Source organism: Strix uralensis, chromosome 3 (genome assembly GCF_047716275.1).
Source record: "Strix uralensis isolate ZFMK-TIS-50842 chromosome 3, bStrUra1, whole genome shotgun sequence".
Taxonomy (NCBI): Eukaryota; Metazoa; Chordata; class Aves; order Strigiformes; family Strigidae; genus Strix; species Strix uralensis.
Window position 1 is genome coordinate 99619113 of NC_133974.1, and position 19193 is coordinate 99638305.

Below are 19193 nucleotides of genomic sequence, written 5' to 3' on the forward strand. Positions count from 1 at the left end.
GATAATCACAGCTGTTAGAAGAGGTAAGCCATCACAACTTCATATACTAGTCTTGCTTGCTTTTATCTATTTTAAGAAATACAGGGCCACCCTTTAGAGTAAGTTTTACAAACCTACAGACTTCTAAAAAGTTACTATGAACAGCCACAGGCTCTGTCTTCCACAGGAACTCTGAATGACCAGCAACCATAAGGGGCAGCACCCAGAAAGGAACTGTTCTCTTTCCTCACAAAAATATACACACTTAAACTGGACAGTTTTTAGGACAGGTTTACTTTTTTTTCTTCACAGACCCTAAGGGGGAGTTTATACCATAGTTTCTCCTTTTCATCCCCAGTACAGATGCAAGACAATCAGGTGTCTGTTTTATTTTTCAGTATGTTTATTTTGTATACAAAGTTTTAAAAGCCAAAGAAAAATTAAATGTTTTAGCATTTCCCTGAAACCAATGTTTTCTAAATTAACATGAAAGCTTGGTTATTCTACTCCTGTACTTAACAGTTCACATAGAGTAAATTGAAGGCACTGGAATAACAAGCTTTTTCTGCCACAAAACAATTTCCTTGGAAAGCTTCCGTAGTATGAACAGGCTTTGCTGTTTTATATTCAAGGACCAGACCTTCTCCCATCTCAGTTTTAACCAGTTTGGTATTGACAGCTTTACCAGCATTGCTAAAATTAGTACTTAGTCTTATAATAGCTTCAGATGGAAGGTTAGGAACTATAGCTTTCAGGTCTATTGTTGATTCCTGCCCAAAATTGAGAACCATCATAAAGACTCTGTCTAACCCATCCAGTTCCCTCACATACACAAAAACATCACTGTCATTCCAGATGAAGCACATCCACCCCCGATGCATGGGGAGCTCATTGTTGCGAAGTAAAGTCAGCTCTCTGTACAAATTCAGGGTTGAGTTGGACCAGGTCATCTGGCTCTGCAACAGTCAACATTAACAAAGTCATTTCTTTACACTGAACCTAGGAAACAACACTACCTACCTCTCACACCATCTGCTGAGAACACACCTATTAGAATTCTGTTTTGACAATTATCTCTGCAAATTCCACTGAAAAACTGCTTTTTCTCATGCACTGCCTTGGCATTTGTGGAGTGGCAGAGACAGAGGTTATCAGGCATGACAATTTCCCCAGCGCTAACATTATTTCTTCCTCCCACAGTGCTCTTACAGTACACTGTTTATTCAGGAGAAAGCCACAGCCATTCAAAGCTTGATACTGAACTTTTTTCATTGAGTCTCATCTACTGAAGTCACAGGGTTTGTTTTGTGTTTTAGATTTTTCTTGTCTTACATTTATTTTTTTCTGTCTTCAATTCTGGTTAGCACTGTAAATCAGCAAAGTCTGATTTACTGCTCTACTTATGTTGGAGATGGTCCATGTTAAGTTCCTGTTACAAGGCCAGAGCTTTCCATAGAAAAACCTGATTTCAGTTTAATATCAAAATGGTTAAAAGGATGTTTAAAAGCCAAATTGCCACATCTACATCATAATTGCAGTTGCTCTGCTTAAATGAACATAGATGAAGTAGGCTTCTTGCTGGTGCAAGGGTTTCCTTTTCTAATAAAATTTGTGAGGATTCAGTGCTTTTTCTTCCCTTGAGTTTGTTCTTACTGCCAGTCCCTACTAAGTGAAAGAAGTCAGTGTAAAATAGATACATTAAAATATTTTATACCATTAGTTTGTCACACATACAGATACCTACTTCAACATTTACACTTTGGTAGTCAGAGTTAACAGGTAACCAGGTACTGTTGCCTTCGGTAAAACCAGCATTAACTTTGCCATCCCACTGCATGGGGGATTTCTCTGGAAAGCTCACCTAGAAAATGAAGTGGTGATTAGTATATTAAAAGAGTTATCCCTTGAACAGCATGTTCTCACATCTTCCAAATGATCACCATTTCTGTATTGCTTTCTTTGGTCTTAGATAAAACGTAGCAAGAGGAGGATGTGATTCTGCTCCAAATCTAAAGAGAAAATAAGAATCAGGACAGTTCCTGAAGTGGAGGAGAACAGATGGTCTCATGGATATGGCATTGCTGGGTAAAATGTGGAATTCCCAAATGACTCTACTAGAGTTGTCTCCCCTTGCAGCAGACGGTTGGATAACAATTGTCTGACAGCTAGAATATTCTGATAAATATCTAGACATGCGGTTAGTGAATATATGAAGTAATGAGCCCTAAGAAGAAATGCTGTTAAAATACCAGTGAGCAACTAGTAAATGCTATTCAGTGTCTGTTCTTTTGTAGCCATCACACTTTTCACCTTAGAACTGTTCAAGTTTACATTTGCAAGGGGTACAATTCGGACAGGATTGTTTGTGTTAGAAAGATGAAATTATTTCCAAGTGCAAAAACTTTACTGAAAACCAGCTTTTTGCCAATTAAAAAGTGTCAGTGTAAAAACTCTGAAGTTCTCATTTTGAAGAATTCAGAAGAATTCTGAAAAAGCTTCCTCATTGTTATTGAAGAGCTGCCAAAAGATCTGACACTTAAATTTAATGATATAAGAGGGCATAAAATATTTTGCACATACTTTGAGTGTTTGTTTTCCACAAAAAATGTTTTTCATATAAAGGGCACTTTTCAATACAATCTGTCAGAACAGCAGCTCAACAAAAGAGATTGTCACTTTGCTTTGTGACATTATAAATAAGGGGTTTCTCCTTTTAGCATGTTCTGAAAAGCAGGGAAAAAAACCCTTAAGTTTTCAACACTGGTAACATTCCCTTTCATCTTTACCTCTTCTTTTAGCTTCTCCTGAAGTGTTTCAAATGCTGGGGCTAAAATCTATACCCTGAGCAAATACTCTCTATCTTTCTAAGACACCCATGAATCAGGGAATCTTCCTCTCCAGATTGAGTGAAAAGTGGTTTTGCATAGTTACAAAGCCGTGAGCCACAGGGTAGCCACTAAGAGTAAACCCCGAGGAGCCAAGGACAAGCCACTTTTCTGAAGACTATCATTCTGTCAGCAGTAATCAGCAGCAGTAAGAAAATGCAGGAGATACTTTGACCTAGGTGTTTCTCAGAGGAAATGAGATTTCCTTTTAAATCAGAGAATAATTTCCTCACATTCGAATCAGAAAACCTGCAATGATCCTGTGCTTCTTCAAGTACCTCTTTCCCTTTGATACAAAGCTAGCCAACACTGTTGGTAACATCATCAGAGGCCATCTCATACCTGAACAGAGGCTTTCCATGGTGAAACCAGCACCTGCTGTAGGACCATGTTCTCATGGTGCTCAACTACGGTAATGAGAGGCAGAGCTGAGCTGTTCCCTTTTGGGCATGACCTTTTCCAGTCATGCCCATACATCTTGGACAATGAGACACAACAGAAGTCAGGTATGATCAAAGAAGAGACAAGAAACTGTAGGGGCTGAATGTGAAAGCTTTTATGTTACACAGGTCAGCACAGTGCAAGAGGCACACTTTGTTTTAATCCCTTGACCTTGAATAAACTTACTTCTGAAAATTTCTGTAATCTAACAAACACCTGTCACATGTTACTTGTACCTATGATCAAGTGAGCTACGCACCTGGTTCCCAGGCTCAAGTACCTAAATCCTTTACAGAAAGGGATCTAAAAGACAAATCAAAAAACCCTGTATGGCAAGCAAAAGCCACCTGTGCTTGCCACCAGGCAATGCTAAGCAGGGGCTGGTCTGTACACCCACTCCTTCCTGGAGATCCTTTTTTCAGAGCTTGGGCACATTGTAGAGAGCTGTGGCTTAGCCGGGTGCCTTTGCCTAGCCAGAGCAAAGCAGTCTCATGGAGATAGTGACTGTAGCTATGGTCTCTCATGAACTCTAATTTCCTTTAAATACAGCCAGGAAATAATGGACTTTGACATAGCAATTAGGGTACTTCTGTGGGAGGAAGGAGATAGCGACTAGGTTCCTCTTGCCTCAGATGACTGCAACACACCTCTCCTAACCACTAGTCCAGGCCCAGTGTTGGCACTTGCTGCCCCTTCTGCCAAAGGGAAGCAAAGCAACACAGCTGCAAACCATGCAAGACCAATCTGGCAGAGGACAGAAATCAGGGACCGTGACTGCAGTCTAGCAGTTCAGACACACATCAGAGCCTTGGTTCTGGTCTCTGGTCTGGCCATTTCCATGTACTCTCCAGTGGTTTTGCCATGGGGAACATGGAAAACCATCTAAACAGCAAGAAAGACTGGGTTTGGGTAACAAAACAAAAGTTCTTGTATTTTTGAAAGCTCTGTTACTCAGAACTAAACAACAGGATCAGAACTTACACGCTCTTCACTTACATTTTCTGATGCAATGTTCTCCATGCCTATTTCTTCACCATAATAAGTTACAGGAGTACCAGGGAGGGTTAAAAGCAGCATGTTCATCACATTGACATACTCCTTCCCAATCCGAGATGAAATCCGAGCAGTGTTAGGGCTTCCAACCTCAAGAAAACATCATTCTGTTAAACACACATTATAAAATTCCATGCATACATGAAATTGGTTAACTAATTTAACAAGGTAGTTGGTTTTTTTCTTTCCCCTCCAGGCCTGTGAGGGCAATTATCTTGGTGCCAGTACACTTCTGCCCCAAATAATTTGGCACACAGAAGCCTGCCAGCAGCACACAAGGCAGAAGTGAGGAGTGATGACAAATAACAACTCTCCACAATTACAGTTCCCTCAGATTTCTGCCATTTTCCCTGCTGTGTGAAGGTGGTGCTTGTTTTGAAAAGATCTCTTGCACATCCCAAATATGTTTCCTAGCAGAGAGCAGCAAGGATTTAAGTTAACTGCCCTCAGCTGCTTGCCCTGGCCCCAGGAGGTTTTGAGAATCCATTGCACTGAGTCAGTTTACTGCCAAAGGTAATTGTACCGATTCCATCCTCACTGGTGGTTTAAGCCAATGCCCATACTACACTGGAGACACCAAGGGAGAGGCATGCTCATAAATGCCCTTCCACCACCCTTGCATGGGGAGTGTAACTGTCACCGAAGGGCAGGACAGCCAGCCGGCTGGGCAGTGCCAACGGCTGCGACCACAGCAGCTCAGAGTTTCACATGGGCATCTACTACAGCTCAGCCACGGGCTCAGGCTGCTGCTGCTCCCGCTGGAAGCAATGTCTGTGCGTGGGAGGGGAGAGGTTTCTATCACCATAAGAGGAACTATCACCTATAGGTTTCTACCACCTATAGGAACAAGCCCTTCCTATAAAAGCTGCTCTACAACTCTTACCGCCCAGTTTGGCCACTTTTCTGCAGGCATGTTTTTCATCCACAAGTTGACAGCTTCAAAAATACTGTTGCCTGATAGATTTTTCATGTTAATTAGGTTGAAATTGAAGGGAAAATCTGCTTCTTGGATAAAAGTTGTTCCATAATACATCATTGTTGCTTCAATGTTTTCATCACCATCAGAACCCATAAATCTACAAAGAAGTACACAAATGCCTTTTTTGGCTCATTCTTGGTTTGCACAGAGCAGAAGGAAGCTAGGAATGGTGTTGGACATACATATAAAATAACACAGCATTAAGAAATACATTTGCTTCTCTCCTCCCCATCAAAAAAGATTAATACTGAGAAACAATATTCTGTAAAGTAGACAAAAAGACAAGGAGAACTATTTCTTGGAAATTACTGGAGAAAAATCTCCTAGAGTCAACACAAAGCTCTAAGTATGTGACTGAAGTCTTATCTTTCTGAATCCACATCCGCACACTCCATTCCAGCAGTTTCCATGCTTTCTTTACAGAAAAGGATACGGGGGTCCCCCAAGTTGAAGAATCACCAGCGATGTGCCCTTGCAGCAAAGGTGGCTAATGGTATCCTGGGCTGCATTAGGACGAGTGTTGTCAGCAGGTCAAGATCCTTCTCCTCTACTCAGCACTAGTGAGGCCACACCTGGAGTGTGGTATCCAGTTCTGGTCTCCTCAGTACAAGAGAGACAAGGACATACTGGAGAGACTCCAGCAAAGAGCCACTAAGACCATTAAGAGACTGGGGCACCTCACCTATGAGAAGAGGCTGAGAGACCTGGGACTGTTCATCCTGGAGAATAAGTCTCAGAGAGGTCTCATCATGATGTAAATACCTGAAGGGAGGGTGCAAAGACAACAGAGCCGGGTTCTGTTCCCAGTGATGGCCAGTGCCAGGACCTGGGACAGTGGGGACAAACTGAAACACAGGAGGGTCCCTCTGAACATCAGGAAACTCTTTTTTGCTGTGAGGGTGACTGAGCCCTGGCACATGTTTCCCAGGGAGGTTGTGGTGTCTCCATTCCTGGAGATGTTCAAAAGCCATCTGGACAAATTCCTGGGCAACTGGCTCTAGGTGGCCCTGATGAGCAGGGGGGTTGGACCAGATAGCCTCCAGACGTCCCTTCCAGCTCAGCCATTCTGTGATTTTAGGAATCTCATCACTATGTGTCTGACATGAACTGTATTAACAACACTATACAATACATCAACCACAGGGCTAATTAATTAGTGTCTTGGTGATCTGAATGGTTGCCCATTCTGCTTTTGTACAGTCTGTAGAGCAAAGCTACCGGGGCCAATTCGTTTCCTTTCCCTCACACACTGGGGAAGAGATAGTATAGCCTATGGACTGCTATTTGCATTTGAGGAATAAAACTTTTTATGGCATTGATACAAGGAAATGATCACCTGCTTTGCAACTTATTTACTTATAGCAATTTATAATGATTTCTGAATATTGCTTAATAATCCTGCTTGTCCTGACTGTTCTGTGGAAGCTTACCAAAGGCTACTGCTACTGTGTTCATCAAAACAAAGCAGTTTTCTGTGGAAACTTACCAAGAATTACTCTGTTCGGCACAAATGTTTCTTGTCCTTGGAAAGCAGATGTGTTCTAGCAAGTTTATGGATAGATAGCCATATACGGGCGTGAGAAATTAATAGACTGGTGCTTTTAGATAAGATAGAGGTGGTAAACCAGTGGGAACCACTCTTGTTATTCAAGAAATTGGCTAAGAGAATCTGCGTATGCTCCGAGGAAAAGTACAAGGTGACAAAGACTGTGAGCCTTCCTCCAAAAGACCCCTGAAGACGACCACCAGGAGGCAATGTGCAGGCGTAAAGAGAACAAACTGCTGACACTGGCCTATATTTGTAGTATGTAATCCAATTAATATGTATATCCACACTCTATACATTTTTTGTAAAATGTGCTGTGAGTGTGCAAGCTGTGTGGAGAAATCCCCTTGCACCCCAGCGCCGGAGTAAACATACCTACTTTATAACTGAGTTGTAGAGTCTGTTTTCCACAAGTCAGCATATTATGTTATTAAAAAAGTATTTTATTGCTAGCAAGCGGGTGACAAATATTAGAGAAAAATTAACAAGCTGTAGTAATGATTACCTGTATCGGCCAGGTTCGCTGCTGAACTGATTCATGGTTTGACGGAAACTACGGATGATATCATGCATACCAACTTGCGTGGTCGTGTAGTCATGGTAGAGCTGGGAATAGGCTGTGATACTCTCCTTAAAGAAGGATACAATATTTTCCATTAGTTCACCAACATTTTAGATTTCAGAACTCTCCAAATTCATCCCATCCTTTCCTGAGACAATGCACCAGTCCAGATAAATTTTAATTGAAATGAGTTTAGCATACCAACACTAACAGCACAGAGCTGAACTGCACTTGGGGAACTCTAAAGATAGGATGGCAGAGGGCTGATTATTTTGGATCCTGTCCTTCAAGAGGGAGAGTCCACCCGCAGCACTAACCCACCAAGCCCTTGTGCAGCAGCGAGCACAGCAGGTGCTGTGGCCACACACCAGGCTGGAAAGATGGACAATGTTGTTGAGGTCATGTGTAAAGACAACAATAACTGTGGAGCTGACCACTTTTATGCAATCCCCAACTCCGCAGGGGAACCGTGTCTTAGGGCTGGCGCTATCTGGGAGCATCACCAAGTTCTCTACCTCAGCAAAAGCAAATAGCATAAATAACAGGGTGCGTGCCTCTGAATGTGTCTGGCCACCTCTCACTGTGACATACAGCCAATACGAGGGTTTTTTTGTTTTACTCTGATTCCTACTACCAGTGTAGAAGAAGTATGTGCTAGTGACTGCTACAGAACCCCAAGCAGGCAAGAACTCTGAGCTTACCTCCTGTAGTGGGACAATCAATCAACTACTGAAATCACAAGACTGGTCTTTTTTAGAATATAAATTTAAAAGCAAATTATTGATACAGAAAATCCAAAGCAACAGTGTCAGAACAGAAATACAAAGTATATATGGACAATTCTCCTCCCACCCACAGCACTCCTGTGTGCAGGTATCTCACCCTCAGCCCGGAGGCTTCTTTCTTTTATGTGGCTCCTTCTGCAGAGCACCCACCTGCCTTCCAAGGGACATGGCTGATCCAGTCTTCCTAAAGCCACAATTAGGACCCAAAAGAGTAAAACATACACTCTCTTGCCCCAGTAGGAAATACAGGAAAAAAGCAAAGACAGAACATATACATTACTGGATTCTGGGACTTGTCCACTTGAGGCTCATCTCGGAGATGTGTTGCTTCTAAAAGAAATTTAACAGCACTGAAACTAAATCCATCAATTCCTTTGCCAAGCCAAAATTTGATGATATCCTAGACAAAGATAAAAATTGAGAATTCAAAGAGAGCCCACGCCATTTGAAATAGTATATACTTAAAAGGAAAAACCAAACCTGTTAGGAGATATTAATACATAACTATTTTTTAATTTGTACTTCAAATTTTACTAAAAGTTAATCATATTGATCTAAGGTCAAAAGTAAGATCAAAATAAAGCATGTCTTCTTTCATCCAGTATAAAAAAGAAAAATACTGATCTGTAATTCCTCCCGTAATTCATGAAACTAAAGCCAGAGCATCTCTTGCTAAAAGCTGTTTCTCATCTCATCCAGACAATTGGACTCATGCTAAATGCTGATGAACACCCATCATGGCTGCACACAATTAGAACATGTTGATTCAAATATGCAAGAATATGTTGTTCTGCACAGACCTTGTGCCACCAATTTTCTTTTTTATACAACAGAGCTCTTAAAACATTTGTTCTCTCTTATTTGACTAATGTGAAATTTTTAATTTTATTTTCAGGCTTATTTGTTGATTTGCAGGAACATGAAAAACTATTATCCAAGTTAACTGCTATCAATTTGTAATTTCACTATCAAATTCAGAGGTTAGTCACTACTAGCTAAATTATATCTTACTGCAGTAGCTATTATATTACTACAGTTTTAATTGCTCTAGTTTTAACACACAGCTCTAAAGTTCAGTCCCTCTTGATGGTTTCTGCAAATGTCCTATTAGACCAGATCCTTTTCTTCATCTGAGGAGAAAAACTTTTTTTTTTTTAAAACACAGATATTGAATTGCCTTTTTTTTAATGTATAAAGTACACTTGCCTGAATAGGCTGGGGTAGAACTAGTCCACACTGAAGCCTTACAGATCACACTCGAGCTTTAAAGACTCTGACTTACTGAGCTGTACTTTCTCACAGAGACATTCTGAAAGCAGCAGCTCTCCATATGGTGTCTGTCCAATAATAAATCCACCAAAACTTAATTCATGCTTATGCATGCACTCATCACAAAAGCAACACCGGGTATCAACAGTGCAAATATCAAGCACTGACACGGTACTCACTGAGACTGATCTATTTATGCAAAAAAGCTACAATGTGCTGGCTGCTAAGTTTCATTGCTCTTGCATGTCCTGTGGCTAAAATCAAAGACTTGAGCTTCTCTGGAAGAGTCCATTTGCTTCCTGCTCAGTCCTCCTAACCTTCTGAAACAAGTTTTTGAATTAATATATTAGACAAAGATTATTCTTTAACATGCTGGAACAATTCATTATGTTCATAAGCATTTCCCAAATGTTGGTGTTATCAGGCCAAGCCTACTGGTTTTCACTTCATTTCTCCGCATAGAAAATGCAGCATCTATTTGCTACTGCAGCTTCAGTAATGTATCAAAAAAAAAAAAAAGGCCAGGACCATTGAAAAGTACACATGATGCTGGGAAAAAAGGTGCAAGTTGCAAAATGTGGCATTAAGGGAAGTATCAAGACACAGAGAGATTACTAGCGGACTTCAAGGCTCAATCTCAAAAGCAGTCTCATTTCATGCTTTAGTTAACAAGTATGGCCAAAATTGTTTTGTTTCTTCGTGCACATGCAGTACCCACGGTGAGGGGAGAGGCCCCACAGAGACAGTGAGACCATCACAGTAGAACTGGGCAACTGTGAAGACCACCGCCGAAGAAATGGACCAAAATTCAACAGTACGAAGCAGCAAACACCTAAGAACTAAATCAAAACACTTGAAGTAGTTGTACTACCTGATGGGGTATAACTTTAAGAAAAAAATAAACAGAAGGAAAAGCAGCAATTGTCAGACTCCCCATGTTCACGCCCACTTCCCCATATTTTAATGAATTCTACATTATCTGCTGGGAGACGTGATGCAGACAGGCATGAGGTTTCATCAGAGCACCACCACCTTGCCTTAGTGAAGCACTCTCACTCTGACAGTTGTCCATAGGTCTGTCTCTCTCCCCTGTAAAGTCATCAGAGAGGTAGACAGATCGAAACGCACTTATCTCCCCCTTATCCCTGAGCCCAGCTATTCCTTGTAATTCAAATCAGCGTTGCCTCCCTTTCCTGAAAATGCAAACATCTTTGCCAAAACAAGGTGCCATCCCCACATTTGACTGGCTAATTAACAGCTCCTTGTCTCAACAGAGATAAAAACTTCTTTCCACTTGAGTGATTCAGCTCTGTTTCAGCACAAACTTCAGTGCAAGAGCCACTTTATCTTCCACATCAATCCTTCCATTAATTGCTGTCCTTGAGGCATCATCCAAACGCGCTAAGTGCCTTCACCCTTGGCTCTTGATGGAGACTAGAGCTGAAAGCAGTTACCTGCTTCCAGACAGCAGTCATGTTGGATTTGAGTACTAGCACCAACTTAAGCTTAGGATACAGAGGGAGAAGTACGTATGTCGCTGTGCAAGATTCTGCCCAGACACCTTTTCTATTCAATTTGTTTAATTCTGGACATCCTCATTTGAGAAAAAACCTGAGGTTGGAAGGGCTGCGAGAAATAAATAGCAGCTAAACAAAGGGATGGAGAGTCTCTCACTTCAGCAAAGACTGGAAAAGCCCACCCCATTTAATCTATTTTATTAAAAGCTGAAGGTGGATATTGTCAGAGCTGAAAAACAAATATGCCTAAACAAGGGTGGGAAAAGCTATTTCAGCTGAAGGACAGGTTTGATTCAGAGAGATAAGTACGAACAGTTTGCCAACAAGGTTAGGCTGAGGGCTCCTGAAGCATCAAAGAAATTTTAAGACAGCCTTTAGTGGGAAGAGAAAGGGAAAGGGAGCTCCATTTAAAGTGCAACAGCCTGTTCCAAAAACCCATCAAGATCTTGCCAGGCACTTGTGAGAGCAGAGGACTTAAGCCAGCAAAAAAAGCAGTAGTCACACCTTCTTAAAATCCAGAGGACTGCAACACCACCAGCTGCCAGTACTTCCCACTCAAGAACAAGCTTACTTGGATTTTTTTTTTTTTTGGTTGCTTGTTTGCTTTATATTAAAAAGACTTGTCACAAAGTAGCTTTGATACTGGAAACATTACAGCATATAGCTTGAATTCTGCTTATAAACTAAATATTTGTCTGGACACCTTTTTGTTTCAATTATTTTACATACGCTGCAATCCTTGAATTATTTCCAACTAGACTGTAAATTTTGTATCATAAATAATCAGAGAAATTAAGTGTAGAAATAGTTGTTTTGCTGTTGACGCAGCGGCAGTAGGATACATACTTACATGGATTTCTTGTTGGACAGCAAGGTTATGAAAATTTAAGTCTGGCTGTTCTTTACCAAACTGATGAAAATAACATTGCTTTCTCACATCGTCAAACTGCCAGCTGGAATTCCCAAAGACACTCACCTGCTCACATAAGAGAAGGGGATAATCAGAATTCCTAATTTAATAAACATTTACTCCTATGCATACTTTAAGATGTGGTGCATTACAAGCATATAATAAAGCACAAAATGCCTAATCAGTGTTTGAGTAGATTTTGGTACTTAAGTTTCACATTTTGTTCTCCCACTAGTTGCTCTCCCTTTAGTTGTGCTTCGCCACATATATTCCTTGTTCATGTTCTGTTTCTTTTTTTTTTTTCCTTAAGTACACCTTCACTGGTAATTATTCAGAATACAGGGGAAAACATTGGTGGGAACATTTCTTTTGGAATTGTTTTCCCTAAAACTTATTAAAAACAGCTTTAGTTAACTTAGAGCTTTCTGCGATCTGGTATTATCCTTTTGAAGCATTGACAGTCAGCATGTTACCTTTATCATCATCTCTGCTATATATAAAATATTCCAAAAGCTAAGATAGCTCTTAAGACTCTAAGTTAAAAAAGAAATTACATTAGCTGGTACAAAATATTAATTCCACCGTGTGTTTTTAGAATATACAAGTTCCTAATCATGTAGTCATCAGCTCAAATTTCAAATAAATATATTTGAAATAGGCAACACACTTTCTGGCCTGCTCACCTTGCAGAAAAAGGAAAAAAAAAGTCAAGAACACACTGTTTTATTTCCCTCCCTGCTAACTATGATTTCAGAGGAGCTGAGATGGTTTATAGAGTGGAGTACCCCCACCAGAAGGGGGCACGTGAGACAACTTGTGAAAAACTTGTGCACAGCTATCCCTTTTTGTGTTTGTTTAGTGAGTGAAGATTTAACACTGAGGTAAAGAAACAAAACTAATTTTTTAAGTTCTGTCTGAAGTACGACCTCCTGCCCCCGAGCTGGTTTAAATCTTAACCTGCACTAGCTCATTTAGTAACATCAGTTTGTACCTCTCAAGAGTCATTTAGAACCCAGTGTACACTGGGACAGTTGCGTTACAGCTGCTTTTGCTATGCAGCAGCCTGCATCCAACTTGGGATTTGCAGGTGTCCCTTCCCGTGTTTACCCAGTTGTTTGGAGGAGTGACCGAACCAGCAGCCTGCGTGCAGTCCTGCCAGACGTAGTAGTCTGTGTACTTCCCAGTCCGATTGCGACTCAGCTGAAACCATCGGTGTTTGTCACTTGTGTGGTTTGGTATTAAATCCATTATCACCTTTAGCCCTTAAAAATCAAACCATAAAAAAGCCCATTAAATTTAGCCTTTTAAGACAAAGTTCACATTTTTTCTTAATGCAGTATCAGAAGTGTTTGGGCTTCTTCCACCCCAGAAGTCTGGCAAAGGAGAGAGGCAAAAAAACCCACAAAAAGCCCCAGACTACCAACACAGACTGAAGTAGGCAAGTAGCTGCAACGCATCTTTCTGGTACTGTTCCCCCTGACTATTGCTGGGGAGGAAAAGAAAGGGGAAGAAAAAAAAAATCACAACAGATTTCTGCTGTTGTGAAACACTTCCACTAACTCCAGCTTCAACATCTGTCTTCCACCTCCCAGGTGGAAAGGCACTTCACCAGTTTAGCATCAGTGAGCACACACTCTTCCTCACCCTTCTTAAAGGCTAGACATTTTTTGAAGTCCCAAGTGTTTCTGGGACTAGTAAAACATTTTCCATTCAGCCCAACAGCTGTAAGGGGAAACACCTGAGCAAACACTTGGTCTAAGGCAGAAAAACACCAGCCAAGGATGCAATCACAGGAAGGAAGCGCATGTTCCCTCCCAACCCTGTAACTGTTTTTTTGGTTTCTTCAGAAGGCACCCATCAGTCATAAAATTCAGTCAGAAACATCTGCATCTCAGCCTTGATCCCCCAGACTATCACTGCCCACACTATATGCACCAGCAAGCACGGACAGCACATCAGCCCACCAGCCACCAATGTCCTCGGAGGGGACCATGCCTTGCAGAGGGCAGACAGCACTGACGCTGCTCTGGTAGCTCCACATGCCTTTGGTCCTGCTCCCAGCACTACCCCATTGCCCAAGGGCGGCAAAAGGCAATCGCAGAGCTTGCGTGGCTGCAGAGCTAATGCATACCCTTCACTGGCACCTCCATCTGCTTCTGCTCAACACCACCGTGGGGGAATTGCCAGATGCACAGATTGAAATCTCAGATCGTAACCTGGGGCTACAAGGTACACCTGTATAATATGAATGAACGTCTTTCTAATGGAGTTATTTCGCTCAGAGTTGCATCTTACCTCTGTCATGTATGGCTGCAAGCAGATTCTCAAAATCATTCATTGATCCAAACATGGGATCAATGTCATAGAAGTCTTCAGCCCCATATCCAAGGCCTTTTAAGGGGGATTTATAGAAAGAGGTGATCCAGATGGTTTTTATATTCAAATATGTAATATGGTCCAGTTTTTCTTGGATACCTATTTAAGAGGAAAGGGCATCATCTGTTTAGAAAAGACAAAATGTTTTTGTTGAAGTAAGTTTGCCACGGGCTCTCAGTCAAAGAGGGTACAAAGGTCCCTTTGATACATAACCATACTGTTTTTCACTGATCTCAGTGAATCTTGACATTTCTTCAAGGATAGCATAAGATCACAGAATGGAAACCATTCAAAGCCAGTTTTACAAGGAAGATAAAGCAGGAATTAAAAAAATCAGATCAAACCAGATTTCTATTCTGTATTATAAAAAATATTTACAATTTCATTTAATAAATTTAATACTCGCTTCTGAAAACAAGCTCCTATATTTGTTTAAATGCAGCAACAGCATCAATTTCCCATTTCAAGGGACATCAATTAATCCTCAGACCACCCAAAGGGAAGCACAATTTTAATGCAAAGATCCCAGGTTTTCCCTGCCTTAGGAAAAGTCTCTTATGGGGTTTTTCTGTTGTTTTTTGTAAGGACACCTCACTCCAGCCTCCCCTAGTATTTTTAAACCCAAATCTTTCCTATCTTCCTGCCATGTTACTACTGGCATGCAACTACAGAAAGTTTCTTCTCTTCACTTGTCAGTAGGAGTATATTATAACTAGTGCTTCTTGTTTAGATATTCATTGTCCATTATGATATTGAGCCTTCCCTTTTCAAAATGTAACCTCAGCTAAGCTACTGGTAAGTGGTATTGCCTCTTGGTACCACATACCCCTTCTCAACACATTCCTAAGAGTTCAAAAACACCTAGACCATGAACAAAGCAAAAAGTAACACATCTTTCTCTCCTGTCAGTTTTATTTTTCCTCACTTTTCCTTATGAAAAGGCAGTCAACTTAACATGACAAAGTGCTCAGCACCACCCCTCCTCCTGATTGACCTCAGTTTTGTGGAGATGTTTTGCTCTGATGGCAGTTGTACTGCTGCTTGCTCTAGGCCCCACCTCTAAACATCTGTTCTAACTCCAGGTTTAGACTTAGCACTTGAGCAAGCAACTCCTAGAGCAAGCAAGAATATGAGTTGCCATTAATGATTAGTCAGACAACTCTTCTTCCCCTCACCATTAGTGTGGCTTTCTCTATTGGACTGTGTGGTGATTTTTTTTTTTTATATATATATATATATATACACACACACACACAGAGACAACTGCTACGCAGCTTTGCACATACCAAGAACAGAAATTCACCCACCTTTCAGATCCCCATTCCCATCCATGTTGCTGTCCTTGAAGGAACGAGGATAAATCTGATAAATAGGACTAGCCTGCCACCAGTCAAGGCACTTTGGAGAGAGGGCAATAATCGCAATCGTAGCGCACACAAGCACAATGGCAGCAGCAATTATGAGCCAGAAGAGAATCTCCCTGGTGACTCTGTATCGGGCTTGGCTGGAGAACTTCAGCAAGACTTCCTTTGGCATCCCTGCATAGGGCTTCAACACTGGCTCCTCCGTAGCTGCTGGGTCCACAACAATGCATGTTTTTGGCATTTCTTCTTGGCTACTGGTATCGGTCTCCTTGTCATCAAAAGCCTCATTTTGAACAAATCCATTGTTCTCCACACCTCCCTTCTCACTCAGCTCCATAGGTAAGCTCTTAGCTACCTCCTCAACCATTTTACTTCATGGGTCTTGTCCTGGAGATTCCAGCCACAGCAGGGAAGCTTTGCCAACACACCTTTGTTCAGCAAAATGAGAAGCAGCATAATTAGCATCTGAGTTTATAATCAATCCTGACAAGCTGGTCAAAGTTCAAAAAGAGACAAAAAGGGCAAAGTGCTCCCGCTTTTCTGCATAATAGGCATCTTCAGCAAGATAACAGAACGCTACAAGAAAGCTCAGTCTTCCAGGGAGATAAGCCTATACTGGTCGTACCAGCTGAGCAGAGTTATGTTTACTGTTGCTCTCCAGTACACTTAACTTTCCACTTCTGACAGCAGGGGAATAATTTGGAGGTTTTTTACCACTGAAAGATTTAATAAATATGCAGCTTTCCAGACTGGTCATGGTCTCCCCTACCTAAAGCAGTCTGAGCATTAATGAGTAATTTAAACATAGACAGCAAGAGAACAAGGTGTGACAACTGGCCCAAAATCAACACCACAAACTAAGAAGAAAAGATACAAAGTCCAGTTGAGCTTCATTTCACACAGTTTAGAAAAACAAAACCCCTGAAACTAACCCAACCCAGCCCCCTCACAACTCTTCAGCAGTAACAGGGATAAGGCACATACCAATCCTGCAATTCACAGCATGTGACAGGTTGCTACACTCAGAGCTATCCCCAGGTCAGGACAGGATAGCTCTGCACTGGCACAAGCAAGACTCGAGAGAGAAAAACCCACCGCCCACTATTAAAATCCCCTTATTTTTTATTTTTAATTTGTCTAAAGGAAAGTGACCTTTCCCTTCTCCCTCTCTCCCCCCTTTCTACTACTCTAGCCAGGAAAAAGCATTGCCCAAAGTCTGCACAAGCGTGCACAGATTTACACATCTGTGTGCCCTAAACCCCAGCTGCCCTGAAGCCATCAAGCCCGCATCCACCAAGACATCCCTTCCAGCCAGTGCCCTCTGCCCAGGCACACCAAAGGAAACTCAAAGCAATATACATTTGCCAAGGAGCTGCCTTATCACATGTGAAAAGCAAACACCTGCCCATGACCAGGGTCCCAGGGAAACTCCCATGGGCAACTGCAGTGAAGAAAAGGTTGGTTTTGGCCTCAAAAAAGTATTTATTATGTTTGCCTCAAATCATGAAAGAAGTTTATAAACTAATGACTGAAAAAAATCTGGCATGCAATTGTCAAATGATTCAAAAATGTGTTATTTCTTCAGCAGCTGAGCTAAGAGGAGGTCTTTTCTGACAGATTTAATCCTTTTCTTTCCATGGCTCACAGCAGTGCCCAGCAGCAACCTCTGCCTGTGCAGTCAGGTAGTTGCCAGAGCATTTGGGATAATGGCAATAGTTTCAGTGGCTATAATTCAGTATTGCTGGGAAATTCAGAAGTGGGAAATTATTTGAAACAGTCTCCCATCTAACGACTCTACAGTCTTAATATCATTGTATCAGTAAGTTGTAAAAATTTCCAGGCAGGCACAGTACACTCAGGGCATAAGCTTGTATTTGGTACTATGCCAACTGCTCCCCCCCACCCCCTATTTCATTCTCATGATTTCATTTCCAATTAAAATAAGAATGTGTAAATACAGAACATGTTTTAGATTGCATCATGCATACCTTGAGACCTTAGTACTCCGCACCTTGCTGTTTCCCCAAACTCAGAGGTTTTAACATGCCCATGGCTTCCTGCACTACCCAAAAGCTCCTTCAAGCACCTGAGCACAGCAGAAAGCAAAGCAGGTCAGAGGCAAGAGCAAAGGACAACCAAAACACAGCTGCCTGCCACGGACATGTGGGTCAGCTGAGCCAGCGGGACTCAGGACAGTTGGCACACAGAGAGGACTCACACCAGGGCTGGGAAAGTCTGGGAATAGACTCACACAGCACCCTCACTTGTGGGTTGTTCGGTTTTGTTTGTTTGGGGTTTTTTGGTTGTTTGTGGGTTTGGTTTGGGTTTTTTGGGTTTGGTTTTTGGTTTTGCTTTTTCCTAGACCATAAGCACACTTCTAAATTGTGGGGTTGCCACAACACAGAATCAATTGAGAATGCAGAACTGTCTATATATAAAAATATATACTTTGTGCCTCTGTTTTTCTATTTATGTACACACACACACCCCAGCAAGGAGTCTGACCCTCCAAAACCTCACCACAAGAACAAAGCCAAGTCTCTCAGATCATGACACTGTGCAAAACCAACAGCTATAAGATAAGGCTTTGCTCCTGCTGTGATATTTAGAAAGAGAGATGTAAGTAGTATGTAAAAAGAAAAGCTGAAGAAGGACATCACTGGAAAAAGTCAGCTAGGAGTAATACTGACAAGCAGATTGTACGGTAGTTATCCAAGTAGCCACATTTCGTCCACTTATTTGCTTTTTATTTTTAAAATGCATTCCCAGCCATAGCAATGCACCCGACAGGGCCAGCTACCACACTGCTCATGCCCAGTCTTTCCTACTAGACTAACGGGAACTGGGAACAACCTCCCTGCATTTGTAGAAAATGCAAAGGCTGTATTCATGCTAGAAAACAACTGCATGACAAAACAGCAAAGCATTAACAGTGACATCTTAATCAGATTCTAGTGCTTCTTTTTCCTTTCTCTGTTTCTCTCTGTCAGGTCATGGCTGACATGTGAGCCTGCACAACCAAGGCCAGCCATGCTGTTGGTTTACCTGGTACATCATGGCTGCATCATGAAGAACTTGCCACAAGTCACAGTCAGAATCTCTTTTAAAGAATGCAGCCCAAGTCTGAGGATCTTCATGTTTACCATTTTGCAACATGGGCATACAATGAGAGAAGGTGGGTGTCAGAGCATTTACATCTCGAGACACAGATCAACAGTTCTGCAAGTCCCAGAAAGCATCTCTTGCACATCACTCTGACACAGACATGTAATTTATCATAAACAGCTGCTCAGTAGGCAATGCTGCATGACCATGACTGAAGTTGCAGTTTTTTGTTTAATTCACCAGCATTTAGTACTAATTTAATCAACTCTTATCCCTGACTGCTTGTTCCTGCCTTGCATTGCCTCCTGCCTCATGCACATGAAATAGGCAGCTGTGCAGTGAAACAGATTGGAAAACAGATTTGGCTGAAAAAAATAATGTCATTCTTCAGACAGTTCTATTCCTAATCTGCTTGGTCCCTA

At 41.6% G+C, this 19193-nt stretch overlaps 1 protein-coding gene across 1 annotated transcript; it reads right to left on the reverse strand.

Annotated features, from left to right (window-relative positions):
* Positions 1–360: 360 nt before the first annotated feature.
* On the reverse strand, positions 361–17717 carry SLC3A1 (solute carrier family 3 member 1). Its single transcript, XM_074863563.1, has 11 exons — positions 17655–17717; positions 15610–16094; positions 14222–14401; positions 13034–13188; positions 11867–11992; positions 8511–8630; positions 7389–7513; positions 5242–5434; positions 4302–4448; positions 1724–1840; positions 361–935 (listed from the first exon to the last, which is right to left on the reverse strand). The coding sequence occupies exons 2-11, from the start codon at positions 16031–16033 to the stop codon at positions 495–497; spliced, it is 2028 nt and encodes a 675-aa protein (XP_074719664.1). The 5' UTR covers positions 16034–16094; positions 17655–17717; the 3' UTR covers positions 361–494.
* Positions 17718–19193: the final 1476 nt, after the last annotated feature.

Bases quoted from the DNA above. Each gene is read 5' to 3' on its own strand.
- SLC3A1 (XM_074863563.1), bottom strand. From the start codon at position 16,033: ATGGTTGAGGAGGTAGCTAAGAGCTTACCTATGGAGCTGAGTGAGAAG. The intron at 14,402-15,609 runs GTGGGTGAATTT...CCTCTTAAATAG, and splicing joins TGGGAATGGGGATCTGAAAG to GTATCCAAGAAAAACTGGAC. The intron at 8,631-11,866 runs GTAAGTATGTAT...ATCTTTGTCTAG, and splicing joins CTGTCCAACAAGAAATCCAT to GATATCATCAAATTTTGGCT.